At 37.7% G+C, this 23,726-nt stretch overlaps 1 protein-coding gene across 1 annotated transcript in view; it reads right to left on the reverse strand.

The window, feature by feature from the left end:
• The window catches only part of LOC150076780 (lethal(2) giant larvae protein homolog 1-like), a 227,416-nt gene that overhangs the window by 168,906 nt on the left and 34,784 nt on the right, over window positions 1–23,726 (reverse strand). Inside the window, exon 6 of the mRNA XM_090386649.1 lies at window positions 13,778–13,998. Coding sequence (XP_090242775.1) covers window positions 13,778–13,998 — 221 coding nt within the window. The remainder of the gene's footprint in view (window positions 1–13,777; window positions 13,999–23,726) is intronic.

Here is a 23,726-nt window from a genome sequence, read left to right on the forward strand (position 1 = left end):
GGAGCAGTAGTGCGTAGCACATACTTCTTGATTAGACTGGGGTTCGAGCCCGTGACCACCAAATACGGAGGGTGCGGAAAGGTCGGGGAATGACCACCACATATCCCCGGAGCAATATGGCCTTAGTTGCTAATGCTCCTAAAATCCAAATAATAAACTTTCCTCAATTTGAATTTATGCCCTCTCAAATGATTATTCTGAGAAAGAGTAAGAATTCCATCAACATTGAGCATGCTCAAACCATTCAAGGCTTTATACACCTCAATCAGATCACCTCGCAGGTGCCTAGTCTCCAGACACTGTAATTTGCAAAATTTAAGCCTTTCTTTGTAAGAGCACCCCTTTGTTCCATTCACTAATCTTGTTGCCCTTCTCTGTACTCGTTCAAACAGCTTTCATCCTTCTTAAAATGAGGCCTCCAGACCTGTATACAGTACTCAAGGTGTGGACTGACCACTGCCTTATACAAGGGGATAATCACCTCCTTATCCCTGCTAGAAAAATTCCTGTATATCATTGACAAGACACTATGAGCTACTCTTGCAGACCATCTCCATCTGCACTGCTCAGAAAACTTCATATCTACCTGCACAATTACCCCCAGGTCATTTTCATTCTCTACCACTGTCAGTGTAGTACCACAGAGTTGATACGTCACTCTGGGGTTGCTGCTTCCCATATGTAGTACTTTACATTTAGCATTAGCATTAGTAGAGGCATTTGATGCAAGAAAGCAAGCTTATGCAGCATCAGCCAAAAAAAAAAAAAAACCCACTTCCACTTCACCCCTCTGTTTGTTCAAAATACCTGTCCAGCTGAGCCTTAAACTTATTTAGGCTATCAACCTCCACCACAAGGGATGGAAGTCTGTTCCACCAACCAACCACCCGCTGGCTAAAAGCAAATTTCCGCACGTCTATCCTACATCTGTCTTTCCTCAATTTGAATTTATGCCCTCTCAGGTGATTTTTCTGAGCTAGAGGAAGAATCCCATCAGCATTGAGCATGCTTAAACCATTCAAGGCTTTATACACCTCTATCAGATCACCTCGCTGGTGCCTAGTCTCCAGACACTGTAATTTGCAAAACTTAAGCCTTTCTTCGTAAGAGCACCCCTTTGTTCCATTCACTAATCTTGTTGCCCTTCTCTGTACTCGTTCCAGCAGCTCTACATCCTTCTTGAAATGAGGCCTCCAGACCTGTATACAGTACTCAAGGTGTGGCCTGACCATCGCCTTATACAATGGAATAATCACCTCCTTATCCCTGCTGGAAAAATTCCTGTATATCATTGACAATACTCCATGAGCTACTCTTGCAGCCAGTCTGCACTGCTCAGAGAACTTCATATCTGCCTGCACAATCACCCCCAAGTCCGTTTCATTCTCTACCACTGTCAGTGTAATACCACAGAGTTTATACGTTGCTCTGGGGTTGCTGTTTCCCATGTGTAGTACTTTACATTTGTCAATGTTAAACTTCATTTGCCACCTCTCAGCCCATCTGCTCAACCTATCCAGATCCTGTTGCAGCAGCATAGTGTCAGTAGTGTCCTTGACAACCCTGCCAACCTTTGTATCGTCTGCAAACTTGGACATTAAGCCCGATATACCATCATCAATATCATTTATAAATACAGAAAACAATAATGGACCCAACACTGAGCCCTGAGGGACTCCACTAATAACATCAGTCCACGATGAGCAGTGTCCATTGATTACCACTCTCTGTCTTCTCCCCCTCAACCACCCCTTTATCCATAGCAGCATTTTGCCTCCAATGTCACACTGCTCCAATTTGTGTAGCAGTCTTCCATGTGCAACAGTATCAAAAGCCTTTCTAAGATCCAAGTATATAATATCAAAGTTATTCCCTGCATCCAGTTCTTTTGTGACTGCATCATAGTATCCAATCAAGTTGGTCAGGCAAGACTTCCCCTTAACAAAACCATGCTGTGTCTGAGCTATAACTGAAGTCTTGTCTAAATGATCCTGCAGTGCTTCTTTAACCAGTGCCTCCATTAATTTTCCTGGAACAGAAGTTAAGTTCACAGGTCTATAATTACTTGTGTCAGCCTTTGATCCTCCTTTGTGAATTGGGGTCACATTTGCACATTTCCAGTGTATGGGTACCTCCCCTGAGTCCAAGGAAGCTCTCATAATTATGGCTAAGGGTTTGCTTACTTCCTTTGCTGCCTCCTTTAATATAACTGGATAGATCCCATCCACCCCGGGTGCCTTTCTTGTGTTTATCTTCAACAGTTTCTCCTCCATTTGTCAACGTTAAACTTCATTTGCCACCTCTCAGCCCATCTGCTAAATTTTTCTAGATCCTTGCAGCAGCGTACTGTCATTAGTGTCCTTAACAACCCTGCCAACCTTTGTATCATCTGCAAACTTGGACATTAAGCTTGATATACCATCATCAATATCATTTATAAATAGAGAAAACAACAATGGAACCAATACTGAACCCTGAGGGACTTCACTAATAACATTAGTCCACGATGAGCAGTGTCCATTGATTACCACTTTGTCTTCTCCCACTCAAACATCCCTTTATCCATAGGAGCAATCTGCCTCCAATGCCACACTACTACAATTTGTGCAGCAGTCTTCCATGTGCAACAGTATCAAAAGCCTTTCTAAGATCCAAATATATAATATCAAAGTTATTTCCTGCATCCAGTCTGTTGTGACTGCATCATAGTATCCAATCAAGTTGGTCAGGCAAGACTTTCCCTTAACAAAATCATGCTGTGCACGAACTATAACTGAAGTCTTGTCTAGATGATCATGCAGCGCTTCTTTAACCAGTGCCTCCATTAATTTTCCTGGAACGGAAGTTAAACTAACAGGTCTATAATTACTTATGTTGCCCTTTGATCCTCCTTTGTGAATTGGGGTCACATTTGCACATTTCCAGTCCATGGGTACCTCCTCTGAGTCCAAAGAAGCTCTCATAATTATGGCTAAGGGTTTGCTGCCTCCTTTAATATAACTGGATAGATCCCATCCACCCCGGGTGCCTTTCTTTATCTTCAACAATTTCTCCTCCACTTTCCTCTCAGTTATTACAAAATCATCCAGCTCACTGCCAGAGTTTAACTCACCTCTGGCATTCCCCTCCCTGAATAACTCCTCATGGGTGAATGTAGATGCAAAATACTCATTTAGTTTGCTTTCATAAAGATGGCTACAACAGTCTCAGACAGTTTTTAAAATATCAGCAAGACCAACTGATGATGCTACTGACAGTGAATTCTAAATGAGAGGAATTTGGGGAAGCCATCATAGAAGCTACTAGGACTTTTTATATCAACTAAGAAATGCTGTTCAATGTTAGACCCAAATGGATGTCAGGTGAACTGATGAGACTCAATGGCACAGAACAAAATATATGGGATGCATATAATTTATGAGGTGATGCAGAAACCTAGAGCAGACAAATTTCAACATCATTAATTACATTTTTTTCAACTTCACTCCCATAACTTCTCATTGACACAAAGGGTTTTTCTTCTGTAAATATCAATGCAAAGTAACTGTTCAGTTCATCTACAATTTCAGCAAGTGGCGTAACCAGGTATCATCATAAGAGGGGGCATGGTGACTAGGTCCAGGTATCATCGTAAGGGGGGGAGGCATGGCGCCCACACAGTTTTTTTTTTTTTAAGAATGTCTCCTGCATTTGTTTTCTTTAATTTCAAAGTTTTGATTAAGGAGAGGCATATGCACCCCACTGCTGTTGTTGTTGTTATTTGGTTTTTAGGAGCTTTGGCAACTAAGGCCATATTGCTCCGGGGATATGCGGTGGTCATTTCCTGACCTTTCCGCATCCTCCGTATTTGGTGGTCATGGGCTTGAACCCCAGTCTAATCAAGAAGCGTATGCTTCTTGATTAGACTGGGGTTCAAGCCCATGACAATAGTTGCACTGTTGCTCCTGCCCACCTGGCTAAGGAGGCGCTTGCCCCCACTGCCCACCCCTGACTTCAGCTGGGGTATCTAATACTATCCCACATCCATTACATAAGGGTCCAATCTGGTTTGTCTCTTCTCTGCATTTACATATGTGAAGAATTCCTTATCCCCACTCTTAGCAGTCTTTCCTGTTCAAGTAATCTGGCAACTTCCTTATTCAACCAACTTGTAATCTTCCTCGTGTAGTATTTTTTTTTTTTAATGGTATACAAGTACATAAAATAATAAAAACAATTTGCACTTTCCAGTTTATTGTGCTTTTCTGTTAGTGCAATGTAATTATAAATGGGTAGTAAACTCGAACTTATTGCATTTGCAATGATACTGATAGCTGGAATTCTACATTATGGTGAAATATGGTTCCCCTTCACTGAAATCTTCAATCATATAAAAAACAAATAAATTTTTAGAATCTTCTCTTCCCTATTTTTTGAGCTTCGTAAAGTTGTTCCCGTATCTCACTTGCATGTATCGTGTTAGTTACCATGTTCATTGTTTTGATTGCTTATTTTCTTACTGTTTTAAATTTTACGACAAAAAAAAAAAAAAACAAGTCAGTGAACAGAAATATCAATCAGTTAAACTATTAATTAAGCTAGTACATAAGCATAAATTTATTTTTATTTTGCTAACCCGTGGGAAATATTCTACCGATTTTCACGAACAATTTAATTTTGTTAATTGCAGGGAGTGTAAATTTGTGTTCTATATCTTTAATTTTATAGCCTAGGGATAATATTTTTCCTATTTTTGCTTATTAGAATAGCCATTTAATAGAATTAAAATTCAGTTTGCAAACGTGATCATAATGACCGGCACTTACTACATATCATATGGTCAACCATATTTTATTTTGGAGAGCCCATCGTAAAATGATTTGATCATATATTAAATTAAATTACGTATCATATTCAGATCAAATTAGTTTTGAATAAATACAGTACTATACATTAATATGATAAAAAAAAAAGTTTCCCAACTTTATGGTAAAAGCAACTTCTCTAAAAATACTTGACACTTCAAATTTGATTAATGTGACTTTCATTTAATTATAAGAGATGTTAGCAACCTCATCAATGAAAGTTTGGTTTAAATGACATTATGTTATGAGAATTACAAAGAAAAACCAATAATATGGCATCTCATTATCAGGAAAATCCAATAAATCTGCATGTGTGCAATGTCCCTACTGGACCAATTTTTTTTCCCCCTTAATTTTCTCTTAAAATAGGCTGGTTTTAGAATTTGTTATAATTTTCACTCTATTGGCTTAACAACAGGATTTTAATGTTTCCAAAATTCATGCTGTTTTTAGATATACTTTTAGGTTCAATTCTGAAAATCAAGTTTTTACTTATCGCATACAGCTTTTTTACAAACAGTAAAAGCTCTTTTCTTAGGTACACATTTCATATATAGGTTGTCTCAAAAATATTGGTACAAATGTTTAGGAGAGGTAGGTTCCTTATGTGAATTGCATAGGAACCCATTACCTGAAACATCATGGGAAAGTAGTAGCAGAGGCACAAGAAGCAGAAATGACACAAGACAGTAATTATTGGCAAACATTTATTTGACATAATATTAACAATGGAGTACAAGATTGATGCATTTCATGATGTTACAACAGATGCTCGAAGGTTCCACCATGAGACGCGATGCATGCGTGACACCGACGCAGCATGGATTGGCAGACACGGTTGAACGCACCTGGAGTTTCTTTGACAGCAGCACAGACGAGTCTCCCACGAGATCCATTTCTGTCTCCACAGGCGATTCATACACGATAGATTTGAGGGCCCCCCCCACAGAATGAAATCAAGGCTCTATAAATCAGGTGAGCGTGGGGGCCAGGCAACAGGTCCACCCCAGCCAATCCATCGACGCCCAAAACGCCTGTTCAAATGGTCACGAACACACCTTCCATAATGAGCAGGCGTCCCGTCATGTTGAAACCAAATGTTGCGTCTCACATTTGCTGGAACATCGTCAAGTAACCCTGATAGAACTTGTTCAAGAAAGATCTGATATTAAGCGGAATTCATGCAGGATGGTAACAGGTATGGGCCGACTAAGCAGTCACCGACCACACCTGCCTACACATTTATTGCGAAGCGATGTTGTGCCACATGGGGATGCACACCGTGTGGGTTGTCGTGAGCCCACACATGAGCATTGTACTGATTGAATAAGCCTTCCCGAGTGAAATAAGCCTCATCCGTGAACAAAACGTAGGCTGGAAAATTTAAGTCTTGAACATTTTCTTGGAGAAACCACTGCGCAAAAGCCAAATGTGCAGGATGATCTTGGAGGAGCAGTAACTGAACCCTTTGGAGATGAAAGGGGTGTAAGGAATCGTCGTGCCAGACACGCTGTACACTGCAACGAGACACTCCTAAGGCAGAGGCAACAGCACGTGTGCTGGTATAGGATTATTCTGGACGGCATTCAACACGCTTTCTTCCATGGCGGGAGTTCGCGTCGAATGTGGTCTGCCTGCACTACTCTTGTTACCTCTAAATGACCCGTAATCGCACAAATTTTGATGAACACATGCAAACAAACAGTGGTCCGGTACATATCTGTCTGGGAAGCGTTCTCCATAAATTCACTGAGCGGCTCGTCAATTGCCCTCTGCTAATCCATACATGCATGCTCTTCATTCGGCGACTACCGCGCCGCCTACCGACTTACGGTGACGTTTCCGGTTATGGGTTCCTATGCGATTCACATTCCTTTAGATGTTACCTACCTCCCCTAAACGTTTGTACCAATATTTTTGAGACACCCTGTATATGCGATATGAATACTACTTCCTTTGTGACTGACACATTTGTTTGTTATTTGGTTTTTAGGAGCATTTGCAACTAAGGCCATATTGCTCCGGGGATATGCGGTGGTCATTCCCTGACCTTTCCGCATCCTCTGTATTTGGTGGTCACAGGTTCGAACTCCAGTCTAATCAAGAAGCACGTGCTATGCACTGCCCATCTGGCTACGGACTGACAGATACAAACAAGCTCAGACCTGCAAGTCAAATAGCTATATAATCCGACAAAGTGTTTCTCTGCATTCAGTTGTCTCCTGTGTAGTTGTGTTAACTAGTACCTGCTTCTGACCTGATTTTCACGTTCTGTGTCACTGATGATAGCAACACGTGGTTGTATGAACAATCTAAATATATTTTATACTGAAACATATCTTGTAACTTGCCTGATGCACAAACCATAACTAGTCCCTGGAACAGTGCAATGCAAAGCTGTAGGGTAGTTTTAATCGAGAATTACTGGCACAAGGATAACTAAGGCCAAATTCTGCCTGTCACAGTAATTATGTAATAATATTTTTCTAGTCAAGTGTCAGAAAAGTTTGTATAAATGAATCGCTTTAGAAAATTAAATATATCGGACAGATTTGCTTCATCATTAAGAATATGATTTGTCTCTAATGAATCATTCTGGGTTAGAAGAGATATACAACTTGCCAGTCAAGCAGGATATGTTTCACTGCTAGTAGAGCAGGACAGGGACAATAAGGAGGATCCTTACCTGTCAACAAGTGAAGGTGGGTGAGATGGGTATGCCCAACAACCTCTTTTTGTCTGTATATTTAACTGTGAACTAGGTTTCCAGTATTGTGGCATTTTCTTTATTTGGAAGAGCTTATTATGGTTTTTTTGCTGCCATACTGATGCCCACTGGTCAATACATGCATGTGTATGTATACCCATTTTATAAATGGGTTTGCAGTCCATATAAGGAACTAAGGCAAGTGAAGACAAGGGGTTGAGTGGATTTTTAGCTGCTTGATTGGCATTCTCATTTCCCTGGATTCTAGCATACCCAGGAATCCAGCAGAACCTTACTGCTGTGTTGTATTCTGAGATTTATCAACTGTGCTCCAATTTCTTTCAAAATAGGATGAGAGTAGGGATATTTGTAAAGTAAAGCAGTTACTGTATTCAAGGAATCAGTATAGACTAGCTGTATCCATTGCAAAAATTTTGCAATTGGTAGCAGAGTTTTTCTCTAGCTGTCCTAAAGAAATGTAGTACCCATGTAGTATCGATATATACATTTTCAGAAACATGAAAAGGCATGTTTCTTCTTTGCCGCAAATCACAGCCAGTCAGAGTAGCATCGCGGTGGACACATCTTCTGCGTTCTGACTGTGACATACTTCTAAATCCTTAAATAACCTCAAAACAAAAAACAAATAAAACTGAAGTTGATAACAATAAAATGACAAGTTCTGAATATATTAAAAGTAACGAATGGTAATGAGCATATGAGCTTGTGTGTGCAACGTGGGGACATATAGTGAGAAGTGCAATGGAATCATAATGATTAGTTCTTTCTTTCAAGGCAAGCAATTTTGCAATTTGTAGCAGAGTTTTATTATTATCTTTCTACACATCAAAATAATTTTCTTTCTAGTGATATTTATTCAGCCAATGGGAGAAGAGGGATGCGGGCTACGTGGTAAAAAGTAACAAATATTAAAATACATAACAGAAGCTTGTTTTAGCGTGGTCATGCTAGATAAACTCGTGCACTCACTTTGTTTATCTAGTATGGCCACGCAGTACCATTCTTATGTTTATTCACATATTTATGCATTCATAGCTGAGGAAAGCTTCTGTATTTTATTTTATTTTATCAAAAGAAGCAAAGCCCCCTAGTTTTTATTATTTTTTTTTTTTTTGGAACAAAAGACAAAAAATTGTGCAAATGTGCAAATTGTTAATCAGAAAAAAAAATGCCTTATCAACTTAGACAACTGTTTGTGTAACAGTTAACATCTTCCTGTGGCTCCGTCTAGGAAGTGAATGTTGAACTATTCTCATTTGTACTACAAAACTGGCCCTTTCCGTAAAATAAAATTATTCAGAATTTTTAAATTTTAACAACCTTCTGCACACCAAGGAAGAGATATCTTCCATTTGAGACCACTGAACATTGCTGACATGTTCAATAGCCATTTTGATGTTCATTATGTTCAATAGCCATTTGATTGCAAAAATGTTCGGCAGTGTAAATACTGCAAATAAGAGAAAGTTTTGGAGATAACACAATTTGGAAGAACAACTGCAACACCTACACATGTATTACATTTAGATCCATCAGTATATATTTGCAGACTGTGTATGTCTGCTGATGCATGAGCTGAATGTAGCTTCTGTATTCTGCTTTCAATGGAATGATTGTCCAGCATCTGTTAACCCCATTTCCAAAAAAACTCATCACGTAACAGTTTGAATGTGGACCATGGCTACTCCATTTTTTTGGTGTCGAGGTGGATATTGTCTAGTGGAACACTCCAATTCTGCATTACATTCTTCAATCTGACTCCCAGATTTATTTTCATTTAGTTTATTTGCAATAGATTAGTTAAAGAAGTAAGGTCAAATAGGATGTGAGGGAAGTTTGGCTGCATATGTAAGCAAAAGCATCTGTCTCTGAAATGATAATGGAGGTTTCTGTGCATCAATATATAGACTATGGACTGATGATGTTTGAAAGGCACCTAGAGCTATTCTAAGATCATTCTGCTGAATGGTATTGAGACACTGTAATGCTGATTATCTAGTTGAGTCATATACAGGTGCATCATAGTCTAGTGGTGATTGAATTATGGTTTGATACAGGTGAAGATGAAGAAAGCAACGGGAAACTACTTGGATTATCCTTCCCTTGAAAACTTCAATGATAGCAAGCAAAATAAACCACGGCCCCGAGTCTCGGCGTCCCTTGAATGGGACAGGGGTGCTAAGAATCTCCGAGCTTGCGTCGAAGAATTTTCTGAAACTAGCTACATGGAACGTTAGAAGCCTACTACAACCAGGAAAACTAGCCAATGCTTTACAAGAAATGGAACGCATTAACATCAACATACTTGGGATAAGTGAAACCAAATGGCCTGGAACAAAGAAGTTTATATCAAACGACCACCACGTCTTCTGTTCCGGAGGAGAAGAGAACACCAAGCAGACGTACGGCGTCGCTTTCGTTGTCCACAAACAACTGGCCAACAAAGTCACCAGTTTCACCCCAATATCGGAACGAATCGCACTACTACAGCTAGCAGGCAACAAGATCAACCTGAATGTGCTCCAGGTCTACGCACCAACAGCGGACAAAGACGATCAAGAAATTGAATTGTTCTACGACAAGCTAAGCAACACTTTAAAGTCGCTGAAGAAGCACGACATGACGGTCATCCTCGGTGACTTTAATGCCAAAATCGGTCAAGGAAAGCTACAAAACATAGTCGGAGAACATGGCTTGGGGACACGGAATGAACGAGGCGACAGACTCGTCCAGTTCTGCCAAGAAGAAAAATTTAGCATTGCCAACACTTGGTTCAAACTACCACCTCGACGACTATACACCTGGACCTCACCACAAGACTCTGACAACAATATCGTCAGGAACCAAATTGACTACATCTTAATCAACATCAGATATAAGTCAAGTGTCCTCAAGGCAAAAACTTACCCCGGAGCTGACATATCATCAGACCATAACCCAGTAATAGCAACACTACGTCTCAAATTACGAGCAGTCAAACGCACAAGCACAACAAAAAGAATCGACCTGGAGAAACTGAAGAACACCGCCAACAGACGACAAGTACAGCTTCATCTCAACACTACAATCCGATCGATCGAAGCAGTAACAACAGACATGCAAGCATTCGGGCGTTCACTCAAACAGTGCATCAATGAAACAGCAGAAACCCTGCTAGGACATCAGACGTCGAAAAAGAAACAACGGTGGATGACCCAGCACATACTAGACCTAATGGATGAACGGAGAATATTCAAAAGCAACAACAACCAGGGAAAAATACAAAGAAATACAACAAAAGATCAAACAGGAAATCCGGAAGGCGAAGGAAAAATGGATGGAAGATCAGTGTGCAGAAATCGAAGACCTAATCAAGAAAAATGACAACTATAACCTGCACAAGAAGCTTAAAGAAGCTGGAAACATCTACAAACCGGCTCCTATCCCATGTTTATATACGGACAACAATCAACCTATACTAAGCAAACAAGCCAAACTCGACACCTGGAAGAGCTATATATACAATCTGTTCGGCACCAACAGGAAACCGGCAGAAACGCAACAACAAACACAGGAAGACAATCTCCACATATTAACATCTGAAGTGGAACATGCCATCCGAATAACAAAGCCAGGCAAGGCCTGTGGACCTGATCAGATTCATGTGGAACTGCTGAAACAACTAGACTACAGCAACATCCAACAACTAACGAAATGGTTCAATCAAATCTACAACAACAACGACATTCCATCCGAATGGCTCCAATCCATCTTTGTGGCCCTACCAAAAAAGGCTACCAGCCGGAAATGCGAAGACTTCAGGCTGATCAGTCTAATGAGCCAGGTGCTAAAAGTCTTCCTCAAGGTGATTCAGCAAAGGATAAGATGTAAGTGCGAAAGTGCACTAGGAAACACACAGTTCGGATTCTGCAGGGGACTAGGCACCAGAGAAGCAATTTTCTGTTTACAAATATTGCTACAAAGGTGCTATGAACATCAAAAAGACGTGTATATATGTTTTATTGACTACGAGAAAGCCTTCGATTCAGTAGACCACGACCGCCTAATTGACCGACTGAGAAAACTTGGGCTTGAAAACAATGATATCAACTTTATTACAACTCTCTACTGGAATCAAACAGCCCGGCTTCGCTATGACAACGATCTGACAGACCCAATTCCAATAAAAAAAGGCGTCCGGCAAGGCTGTCCATTATCTCCCATTCTTTTTAACATCTATTCGGAAATGATCTTCGACCAAACACTGGCTGACAAGAACATCGGCATAAAAGTTAACGGACACTACATCAATAACTTAAGATATGCCGATGACACAGCACTAATAGCGGATTCAGAACAAGATTTACAGACCATCTTGAACGAAGTGGACATAGAAAGCCAAGCATGGGGGCTACGAATCAACAAAAAGAAAACAAAGGTGATGAAGGTCAGCAGGACTGCAAGCAAAATCACGATCAAACTAAACAACGAAAAATTAGAGCAAATACACCGCTTCAAGTATCTCGGAGTACTCATTGATGACCAGCTGAACCATGACGCCGAAATCAAAAGCAGAATTGAACAAGCCAGGCAGGCATTCACCAAATGGAGAACCCTCCTCACCGACAGAAGCTTGAACATCGTGCTCAAATTACGCACATTGAAATGCTACATCTGGCCAATACTGCTCTACGGTGTAGAAACCTGGACTCTAACATCAGCCACTACAAAAAAGCTCCAGGCCTTCGAAATGTAGCTCTACCGAAGAATGCTGAAAATTCCGTGGACAGCCAAGATAACCAACGCACAGGTCCTGCAGGACATGCACACGGAACGGGACCTGCTCAAAACCATCATCAGCAGGAAATGCAAATACCTAGGTCACATCGCTAGGAACCAACAAAAATATCACCTACTACCACTCATCCTGGAGGGAAAGATCGAAGGCAAGAAACGCCCAGGCAGACCGAAAATGGCATGGCTAGATAACATCAACACCTGGCTTCACATGACAACAGCACAAATTCTACATGCAGCGCTAGACAGAGAACAATATCAAAACGAAGTCGCAAACGCCATTCGGCAGCATTAAAGAAGAAGATGAGCACATTGGTCAGCTCCCCATGACATCGCAGAAAGCACTCTTAAGAATATTAATTTTCTTCATACAAATAGCTCGTACATACTGTATGTGTTTTAAGAAATTTAATTTCTTATCTAACATTAAAACTAGGAATCTGATTTTTTTTCATTTACTGGTATAAAATGATTGCTCAAATGCAATTCAGGGTTAGGGTGCATTCTTCACTTCTTGCAGAAGTGTATAGCAAAAGTTTTCTGTGGAGACGAACCATTTTGTAACATCTGTGATTGTATTTTATTTATTGACAGTTGGAGTTTCAATGGAATACATAATTTGAGAGTGACTGGATATAGTGAGGTCATCGGCATAAAGGTAAGTTTCTACAGAATTCAGCATGGTTGTTGTTAGAGTGAGTATTCTAACTGCAAAGAGTGTGGCGGTTGGGACTGATCGTTATGGTACTTCTTTCCCCTGCATAAAGATTTTGGACAGTACACTTTGATAATGGCCCTGAAGGTTCAATCTTCAAGAAAGCTCTGAATTAATGATGGTAAATGTCCTGTCAGTCCTAGGGTATGTAGGTCACAAAGGATGCCATGTGGTGGTTTTAAAGACTTTCTCTATATCTAAGGCTCACCATGACCAAATGCTCATTCTTTATGAATGAATTTTACACATTTTCCTCAGCCTTTATTATAAGGTTTAGGGTAGATCTGCTTTTATGAAACCAAACTGATCTTTGTTCATAGTAGTCTGAGTTACAGATACCAGGTGAGGCAACTATGTATCATTTTTTTCCAGTCTTACCAAAACAGCTAGTAAGCAAAATTGGTCACTAATTATGCAGGTCAGAGATCTTTTTCTGGCTTTGGGATGGGTCGAACAACAGAATGACATCAGGAAATAGGAAAGTAATGCGCAACAAAAATTCTGTTTAAAAGTTTTAGGAGGGAGTAAAGGGCTCCTCTTATTTAGATCCTTTAACATTAGATAATATATGCCATCTGGACCAGGTGAAGACAATATCTTTAAATGTTAACTCAAAAGTAGTAAGAAATGTTAACTGTTTTTCATTTAAAATATAATTTTTATAACAAATTCAAGGTACTAGATTAAGAAATAAAATTTTAAAAAAAAACTTGCCTTTTCAGAATATTTACCAGCAATTTCCTTATCACCAGCAGATATAATTTTATCCCATAAATCTTGAGGTACATTACTGCAATGCTGTGCACAGGTAATTGCTGATGTATGAGGACTGACCAAATAAGGAAGTCGAAAAGGTAGCCAGTCATCTGATTCCAAGTCTATGACTACCAATTCCTCCTCTACGAGCACCACTAGTGAAGTTGGATTATCAAAATCTGAAATGAAGATATGATTTTCTAAATGAATACTGCCAAAAGTGAAACTCTAATTCTAACACTTAAGAAATGATATTAAGTTTGTGTGTCAAGAATATACAGGATTACAAACTGCTATGATTTAATATAACAATTTGTTATATGAAATAACAAATTAATCATAATAAAGCATAATAAAACCAGAACAAAGTGAAATACAAAGATGCAATTTGCTACATGCGGAACATCTTGTTTTAACATTTTTCCTTTCTAAGTGTACCCTCTAATATATATATATAGATAGTAACTACAGAGAACAAGGAAGAAGACCAGAACAAGGACAGAAGTTAATAATAAGTAATTAGAAATACTCAATGCTGCTTATCCTATGATTTCAACACCTTCTTCTGGGGCCAGCTGCCGAAATCAAAGGAAAAAGCAGCAAGAAAGTAGTCCTCTGTTTCTGACATAAAATATTTGCAGCAAGTGGTAGATTTGAAAAGCTGGTGTAGAAGATAAGGGTTGAAATAAGGCATATATATATTTCACAGCTAACCCAACAGAGGCAGAATGCAAAGTGAAAGGTTAAAATAAAAGAGGACCACTTACTGAGGTCAAATTGGCATATGAGGAGAGAGAAAAAAAAAGGTCTGCACTGCTGTGGAAAATTATAAAAAGTAACTTAAAAAGTGCAATGGATAATGCCAATTAGACTTTAAATTATGCAAGGCATACAGGTCCTTGGCATTGCCTACATGAAAGATTGCACACTATATATTACATTATATTACTCTAACCCAAAATACAGCCACCACATGAATGCAGCTGTAGCTGCTAACATAAAAAGAAGCAGTAAGTGCAACATATTACACAACAGAAATATCATCACAATACACTTACTTATGAAAATCAAACAAATGGCATGTTCATATTACCAGGAACATTGGCCACTAGTTGGAAACTATACAGTAAAATCTTGTTAATACAAACTCGGTTTATATAAAGTACTCATTTGTATGAAGCACATACCATTCCCCTGCGAAAGGATAGGCTTTTCTATGTAAATATATTTGTTTATTACAAAATTTGGTTAATATGTATTACAAAGTTCTTTTTCGCCCCATGAGAAAAAAATATTGTCATTTTGTGTGTTTATTACAAATCTTGGCAGAGCAATCCAATTATTGCCCCACGGCCACCTGGCTCCCTACTTCCCGAACTGACTTGTTAGAAATTAGTTTTGTGTAAACAAAAGCAGTTTATGGTAGCTACAACATCAAGTGCACTCTGAAAAACATCTTTCTGAAGGTTGAGTTGTTAAATTAACAAAAGAATAAAATGTTTTTCTAAGTTGTTTACATGCACTCCCTCGCTCTCCACATCAATAAGGTCGATTGCAATTGTTACCCCAGTTCAAAAAGAGTCTTTTGCTATCGTATACAGCAATCTATTTTTTGTGCCATTTTATCTGGGCTGACGTCTTTTTCAGAACTTGTGTCTTTAAATTAATTTAAAATTTGTTTATATTAAATCTTATCTAGCAGTGTTATGGCAACAAAACGTAGATGGACAGAATTAAGCCTGGAAATTAAACTAAAAATTATAAAAGAGGCCGATAGGTTGGAAAGAAGCAAAACGAACATTGCAAAGGAATACAACATCCCTTTACCTACAATACTGAAAAACAGAAAAAGACTTGAAGTGTGTGACACTGGAGCAGCAATGAAAAGCAGGAAATGAATTCATGGTGCAAAACACGAGGAGCTTGAAACAAAACTTTTCGAGTGGTACCAACAAATGCATGCATCTAATTTGCCTTTTCTTGCAAAATCGGACCTGATATTGGCAAATTAGATGCACGCATTTGTTGGTACCACTCGAAAAGTTTTGTTTCAAGCTCCTCGTGTTTTGCACCATGAATTCGTTTCCTGCTTTTCATTGCTGCTCCAGTGTCACACACTTCAAGTCTTTTTCTGTTTTTCAGTATTGTAGGTAAAGGGATGTTGTATTCCTTTGCAATGTTCGTTTTGCTTCTTTAAATAATAATAAATAATGGAAAAATTTTGACACTTTTGGGGGGATCTCATTACTACAAAACGTGAAAATTCAGGTGTCTTGAACCATGTATTAATGAGATTCTGCTGTATTTGGTTTTGGTGTGTAGAAGAGTTTTCCTTGAAGTATTTTTCTTCTCATTTTGGGAAGTGCTGTTTATCTGAAAAGACTATGAATTTTTTTTTTTTTCATACAATTTGTATGGAAAAAAGAAATATTAATTGCTGGATTTCTATTGGTCTGATTTTAATAAAATTTGGAATGGCTCAACAAGAAAAATTAAAGTTCTCTAAAATAAAAAAAATAATAAAATGTTAAAAGGCTCAAATATATATATGAAATAAGTATATCGGGTTAAAAAGTGGCAACTGAGAGATAAAAATAAAAAATAAAGATGATATGACAGATGCACCTGGGCATGCAAAGCAGCAGCAAAGGATACAAAAGTATTTGCAAAGTGAATTAATAAGTCTCCTAAAAAATGTGAAGATGGAAGTGTAAATTACACAAAATGACAACTAGGAGAAGAACATAAGAAAAAGGAAGTATTGTAGGCATAAAAAAGAGAAAGAATGTTAAAATCCTATTTGTTATAATGTATCGTGCAAAATTATAGGTCAAACTGAAAAGCCAATTAGAGAGAAGGTAACTGTAAAGCAAAATATGATTAAGTAAAAATGATTAAATTAAAATAAGGAGTGATAGGGTAATTTTGGTTATAGGTAAAAAAAAAAAAGGGGGGTAGGGCAAATATAAAATTTAAATCTGATACATGATCAGGTACTTCAGAGACTACACCCTGTCATGTACCAAGTACTATGTTTCTATACTTGTCCGTAAGTGCGAATGATAAGTAATAAGAATAAAACTGAGTGAGGTCAAAAGAGGGGTAAAGAAGTATAACTCTCACAAATTATGGACAAAGTAGTACCAACGCAGTGTATATGACATGTTATGCTTTATAGCAAAATAAATTAAGGTGAATTAAGTATAGTGGTAATAAAATTAAAAATAAGTGTTTATAGTGCAAACTGGATGCAAAAATAAGTGGTTATAATCGAATGAAATAATTTAGAATAAATTAAATGAGAATATGTATATAAAATTAAGATTTAAAATTTAGTGCAAGTAAATGGTATAAGGCAAGGGAGTGAATTGAGGATAGGGAAGGAATAAAAGTGTAACTAAAAATAAAAAGTAGGTGAAGATAGCAAGAGATTAAGGTCAGCAGGAACGTTTGTATCACCCTCATATTGCACCAATAGCTTTACGAATGGGAAAAAGTAGAAAATATAAAGATAAAAAGTTTAAAAAATATATTAAATATAAAGATTATCTTTATATTAGATATAAAGATATTAAATTACTGGATTTCACTCTAGGACCACCTTTGGATTTACTCACCATTGCCACCACTCTGTCAACATTGGATCTGTTTATTGCTACTTGTTTGTGTGACTTGTTATTACCCAATATTTTTATTGGATATCACTTTTGGACCACCTTTGGATTTATCCACTTGTCACCATTGGATTTATTTATTACTGCTGGAATTATCTTCTATACCTGTTCACCTCCTCATTGTTATAATCTAAAAAAATTTGCTGTCACATTCCTCAGTCACTACTGGGTATATAAAACTGTTCACTTTGATATAGATGAACATTTCTAACTTAAATTTTAAAATATTTTTGTGTACTTTAATTAGGCTTTATATTCTACATAGTTTTTGATGCACAATAACCCTGCCATTTGGTCTTCTGTCAATTAATTTTGACTAAATTCATTCTATATGCTCTTATTTTCAAAGCTGGAACCCTTGACAACCATTTTACTACTTCTTGATCTACTGGACCTGACACTACTATATTCAATCACTTATATGAAATATGTATTTTCATTTTTTTGGACTGCTCTCTTATTTTATTTTCCAAATACCTTCAACCTTTCTGACTACAGAATTTAATTATTCCAAATATATTTTCCAGCTATCTATTTCTGCTACACCCCCCCCCAAACGTTTCACTTATGTACTTCTACACACTTATTTTATAAAAATCGACTAGAGTGGTCTCTAACTCTACCTTTCTTTTAAGTCCATTTTCTCACTAAAAATTATTGAGCTCCAAGCACTTGCTCAAAAGTGTTACTGCCTTAGCTTCTTTTATTAATCCTGCTTAATCTCCTTTGTGACTTGATTAAAGACTAGTTTATACCTGCCATAAGCTTCTGTGTCACCTGATACTTTATATGCATCCCATACATTCTTCTTCTCTGCCACGAGCCTCATTAATTCATCTGACATCCATTTAGGCGTAAACCTTGAACAGTATTTCTTAGTTGGAATGAAAACCCTAGTAGCCTCCAAGAATTCAACATTGGTAACATCATCAGTTGATCCCACTGTACAGAATTCAAAAACCTGTCTGAGACCTCTGCAGTCACCTTTACGAAAGCAAAAGCCCTTCCCTTTAGCCTTGATGGTAGTTACATCTTTAAGTAATTACCACATTAGTACATTGTGATCGCTGTCACCCAGTGGTTCCTTTATCTGCAAATTCTTAATGCATGAATAATCACTGCTGATAATCAGATCAAGAGTATTACTCCCTCTGGTTGCCTCTCGAACATGTTGCTGTAGAAAACAGTCATCCAATAAATCCACAAAACTCTTGCTAGTGTGCGAGTGAACAACCCAGAAGTTCCAGTCAATATGTGTAAAGTTAAAATCCCCCATTATAAGACATTTTGATTTACTGGCCCACTATTTCTCTGCACAATTGCTCATTGTACTCATCAGATTCATTAGGCCTATAACACACACCTACTCTCATTTTTCCTTTCCTTGTGCTTATTTCACACCAAACAGACAACACTGCATTGTCCACCAACATCAACTGGATGCACTTCCTTAGATTTTATGTGTTTCTTAACTAACAGCATAACCTCTCCTCCCTTCCTGTACACATTTTACTCCCCAAATTCCAATTCTGCACTGCTTATATCTATATGACACCACGTCTCTGATATCCCAATAAATATCTGCTTTGATGTTGACTATACTCCTAGCATTGGTGTACATGCAAGTATACATGCACCTGTTCCTACTCTTAGTTACCCTAACACAGTCCATATATTTACTTGTTCCACTATGACTCCCAGCAGTCCTGGAAATCTCCATTACCTTGCTTTCTAGTCTGCTGCTCATTCTAATAGAAGCAGTGCTAGAATCACTTCTGCCTCTGGCTACGACCACTGTTAACCTTTTAGTCTGTGTATACCCCCCTCTAAAAGAGCAGTTTTCCGACCCACCTAACACTGCCACAATAGCATCAGCAAATATTCTTGCACCCTTTCTATTTAAGTGTATCCCATCCCTGTAGAAGCAGTCTCTCCTGCCAACAAGCACAGACCAGGCTGAAAAAAAAATTCTACCCCTATTAATTTCTTTTGCCCACTAATTCTTGCATAGTCAGGGGTCCTTACTAAAATGATGGGCTTTACGAGCCCACCTAGCTCAGTAATTTTAATATCATTTTATCTTTATACTTTCTACTTTTTCCCTGTTCATAAGGCTATTAATGTAATACGAGGGTGATACAAACATTCCTGTTGTCCTTAATCTCTTGCTATCTTTGCCTACTTTTTATTTTTATTTATACTTTTATTTCTTCCCTATTCTCAATTCACTCCCTTGCCCTATACCATTTGCTTGAACTAAATTTTAAATCTTAAAATTTTATATACATATTCTCCTGAAATTATATATACATATTCTCATTTGCTTATAACCACTTATTTTTGCATCCAATTTGCACTATAAACACTTATTTTTATTTTATTACTATACTTCTTAATTCACTTTAATTTATTTTGCTATAAAGCATACGGTGCATTGGAACTACCTAGTTCATATTTTGGGAGAGTTATACTTTACATCTCTTTTGACCTCACTCAAGTTTTATTCTTAAAATTTCTTATCCTCGACAGGTACAGACAAGTATAGAAACAGTCCTTGATACTTGACCAGATGTAGTCTCTGATGAAGTACCTGATCATGTTGATCGGTTCAGTGGGAGAAGACAGAGTGGTACTCAATGGGCACTGCTTTTGTGGACTAATGTTATTAGTGGAGTCCCTCAGGGTTCAGTGTTGAGTCCATTGTTGTTTTCTGTATTTATAAATGATATTGATGATGGTATATCAGGCTTAATGTCCAAGTTTGCAGACGATACGAAGGTTGGCAGGGTTGTTAATGACACTAATGACAGTACACTGCTGCAACAGGATCCAGAAAAGTTGAGCAGATGAAGTTTAACATTGACAAATGTAAAGTGCTGCATATGGGAAGCAGTAATCCCAGAGTAACGTATCAACTCTGTGGTACCACACTGACAGTGGTAGAGAATGAAAAGGACCTGGGGTTAATTGTGCAGGCAGATATGAAGTTTTCTGAGCAGTGCAGACAGTCTGCAAGAGTAGCTCATGGTGTCTGGTCAATGATATACAGGAATTTTTCTAGCAGGTATAAGGAGGTGATTATCCCCTTGTATAAGGCAATGGTCAGGCCACACCTTGAGTACTGTATACAGGTCTGGAGGCCTCATTTAAGAAGGATGTAGAGCTGGTGGAACGAGTACAGAGAAGGGCAACAAGATTAGTGAATAGAACAAAGGGTTGTTCTTACGAAGAAAGGCTTAAATTTTGCAAATTACAGTGTCTGGAGACTAGGCACCTGCGATCTGATTGAGGTGTATAAAACCTTGAATGGTTTGAGCATGCTCAATGCTGATGATGGTATTCTTCCTCTTGCTCAGAATAATAGCCTGAGAGGGCATAAATTAAAATTGAGGAAAGACGGTTGTAGGATAGATGTGCGGAAGTTTGCCTTTGGCCAGCAGGTGGTTGATTGCTGGAACAAACTTCCATCTGTCGTAGAAGTTGATAGCTTAAATAGATTTAAGGCAGAACTTGACAAACATTTGGAGCGAGGGGATGGGTGAAATAAGGTTTTTTTTTTTTTGGTGATGCTATATAAGCTTGCTTTCTTGCATCATGTGCCCTTGCTAATGCACCAATTTTTACTTTTAGCTAACATTCAGGTTTGAATTTTATTTTCTCTACTCCTATTTTGGACCTATAACCAAAATTACCCAGCCATACCTGATGCTGGCTATCACTCCTTATTTTAATTTAATCATTTTTTACTTTACAGTTACCTTCTCTCTAATTGGCTTTTCAATTCAGCCTATAATTTTGCATGATACATTATAACAAATAGGATTTTTACATTTGTTCTCTTTTTCATGTCTACGATACTTCCTTTTTTTGCTATCCTTCTCCTATTAGTTATGGCATTTTGTGTAATTTACGCTTCCATCTTCACATTTTTTAACAGCTCTATTAATTCCACCTTGCATATATATATATATATGCAAACATGCCTAAAAACAGGTTAACCTTATACTCTAATTTCAGTGTTGAAAGCAAACAAGCATAGAAGATAAATGGTTCAGTCTGTTATATGCCCTAAATACTAGTGATGGTAATAACCGTTTATGAAGGCAGACTGTTAAAAGGAATGGGTTTTAATTTCAGGAAAGATTATGATAGCATAAGGTGTTACATGGCCTCTATAATCTGGAGAGACAGCCTGCAGTGTGCAAAAAGTGAATACATCAGAATTGTGGTATAGATTTAAAACTACTATAATTCACAGCATTATATCCATTAGTTCATTATTAATCCATCAAGGATGGATGAATGATGAACAAGCCAGTATAATACAGCAAAAAAAAAAGGGGGCATGGAAGAACTACAGCGTGATAAAATGTACAGAAGCCTATAACAACTACAAGATGATCTGTAACAGTAGTACCACATAAAAAGGTTGGGCTGACAAAGGCTGATTATGAGAAATCACTGTTCATGAGAACAGTGATTTCTCATAATCAGCCTTTCTCATAGAAAGCAAAGAGTGGGAATAAGGATTTTTTATGTATGTGAACACAAAGAAGAGAACAAATCAATAGGATCTTTGTGTAATGGGTATAGGAATGTCTTAAATAACACAGCTGACATTTCAGAGCTGAATAAATACCTTGCATCAGTACAGACAAGACATTTTGTGGCGAAGCAAAAAAAAAACTGTGCAAGTGAGACCAGAAGCATGAAATTAGCAATACTGAAATTTTAGATTATTCATTAAAAAAAACTTGAGCCTAAAGGTAAGGCTGCTGGAGTTTATGGCATACACCCAGTAATTTTGGGAGAGGTAGCAAGAGAGTGTGCATTGAACCATTAAGATCAATTGGTTCAGGAGAGATTCTCTTGGACTGGAGAAGTTGCCAACATATTGCCAATACATAAAGGCAATTCTAAAAGTGAAGTGGATAACTACTGGCCAGTTAGCCTTATGTCAGTGATAGACCCAGTACATTACAGGATCATTTTGATAGAAATGAAAAAAATAAAATCATGTTTAGTCAACCTAGTTAGCTATTTTTTATATGGTTACTCATGAGGAGCTGGATGTAGGAAATAATTTCCAAATTGTTTAGTTGATTTTTCAGCAGAGAATTTGACTCAGTTCTGCATAAGAGGTTAATGCACAAGCTGGAACAAGTAGAAATCACAGGAAAAAAAAAAAAAAAAAAAAAAGTTAGTGGATCACAAGACAGATGCAGAGTAAGAGACAGAGAGCTGTTGTTAACAGTTATTCTTTGGATTGGGCTAACATAAGAAGTAGGGTTCCCATAGATCAGCACTAAGGCCACTGGGTTGTGTTTTTTTGATCTTTTGATTTACTTAAATGACATCAGTGAAAGGATAGAGGGCATGACGTCAAGAGTGTTACAGAAGTTAATGCTCAGTGCTAAAGAAAAGCTTCTTCAGGATGATCAGAAATGTGGTAGATATGTTTTAATGAAGTAAAATGCAAAGTCCTAACATCTGGGAAATAGCAATACCAAAATAATTTATACACTTGGTATGGCTGAACTAAATATAGCAGAGGAAGAAAGGGATTTCAGAGTTATATATAATAAAGTTAGGCAAAGTTTTCCTGAGCAGTACACAGACATGTAGCAAAGAAGGCCCATTAACAAGTCATTGAACATTTTCTTATAGAGATAGGGAGGTCAATCCCATTGTGTAAAGCAATTGTATGACCACACTTGGAATACCATGTGTATCCACATGCATTTTTAGGTGCATCACCATACAAAGTATGCTGATGCACCTAAAAAGAAATCTTGACTCTTGAAAGGATTCAAAAACTGGCAATGCACCTAGTGAGATGCAAAAAGGTGTTCGTATAAGAAAAGACTGAATATGTGGGCTACGTAGCTTTGAAACTTGACACCTTAAAGCAAACTGTATTGAGGTGCGCAAGACTTTGGCAGGTGAAATTAAAATGGATGAGGTTATTTTCACTGTTATAAATGATTCCAGAACTATGGACCATAAATTGAAATTATAGTTGTTAATTACTGGAATAAGTTTCCTCCATGGCTGAAGCCAACAGCTTGGGGAAATTCAAACATTAGCTGGATAAATACCTATGTGAAGAGGGAATCAAATAGGCAATTTATATTATTATTTATTTTTAAAAATATTATTTTTAATTAAATAACTTAAATTACCTATATAAATAACTATGAAATATTGTTATACCGTGTAAATTTGCTTGAAAA

Source organism: Mastigoproctus giganteus, chromosome 12, assembly GCF_048544385.1.
Source record: "Mastigoproctus giganteus isolate SK-2022 chromosome 12, ASM4854438v1, whole genome shotgun sequence".
NCBI classification, from domain to species: domain Eukaryota; kingdom Metazoa; phylum Arthropoda; class Arachnida; order Uropygi; family Thelyphonidae; genus Mastigoproctus; species Mastigoproctus giganteus.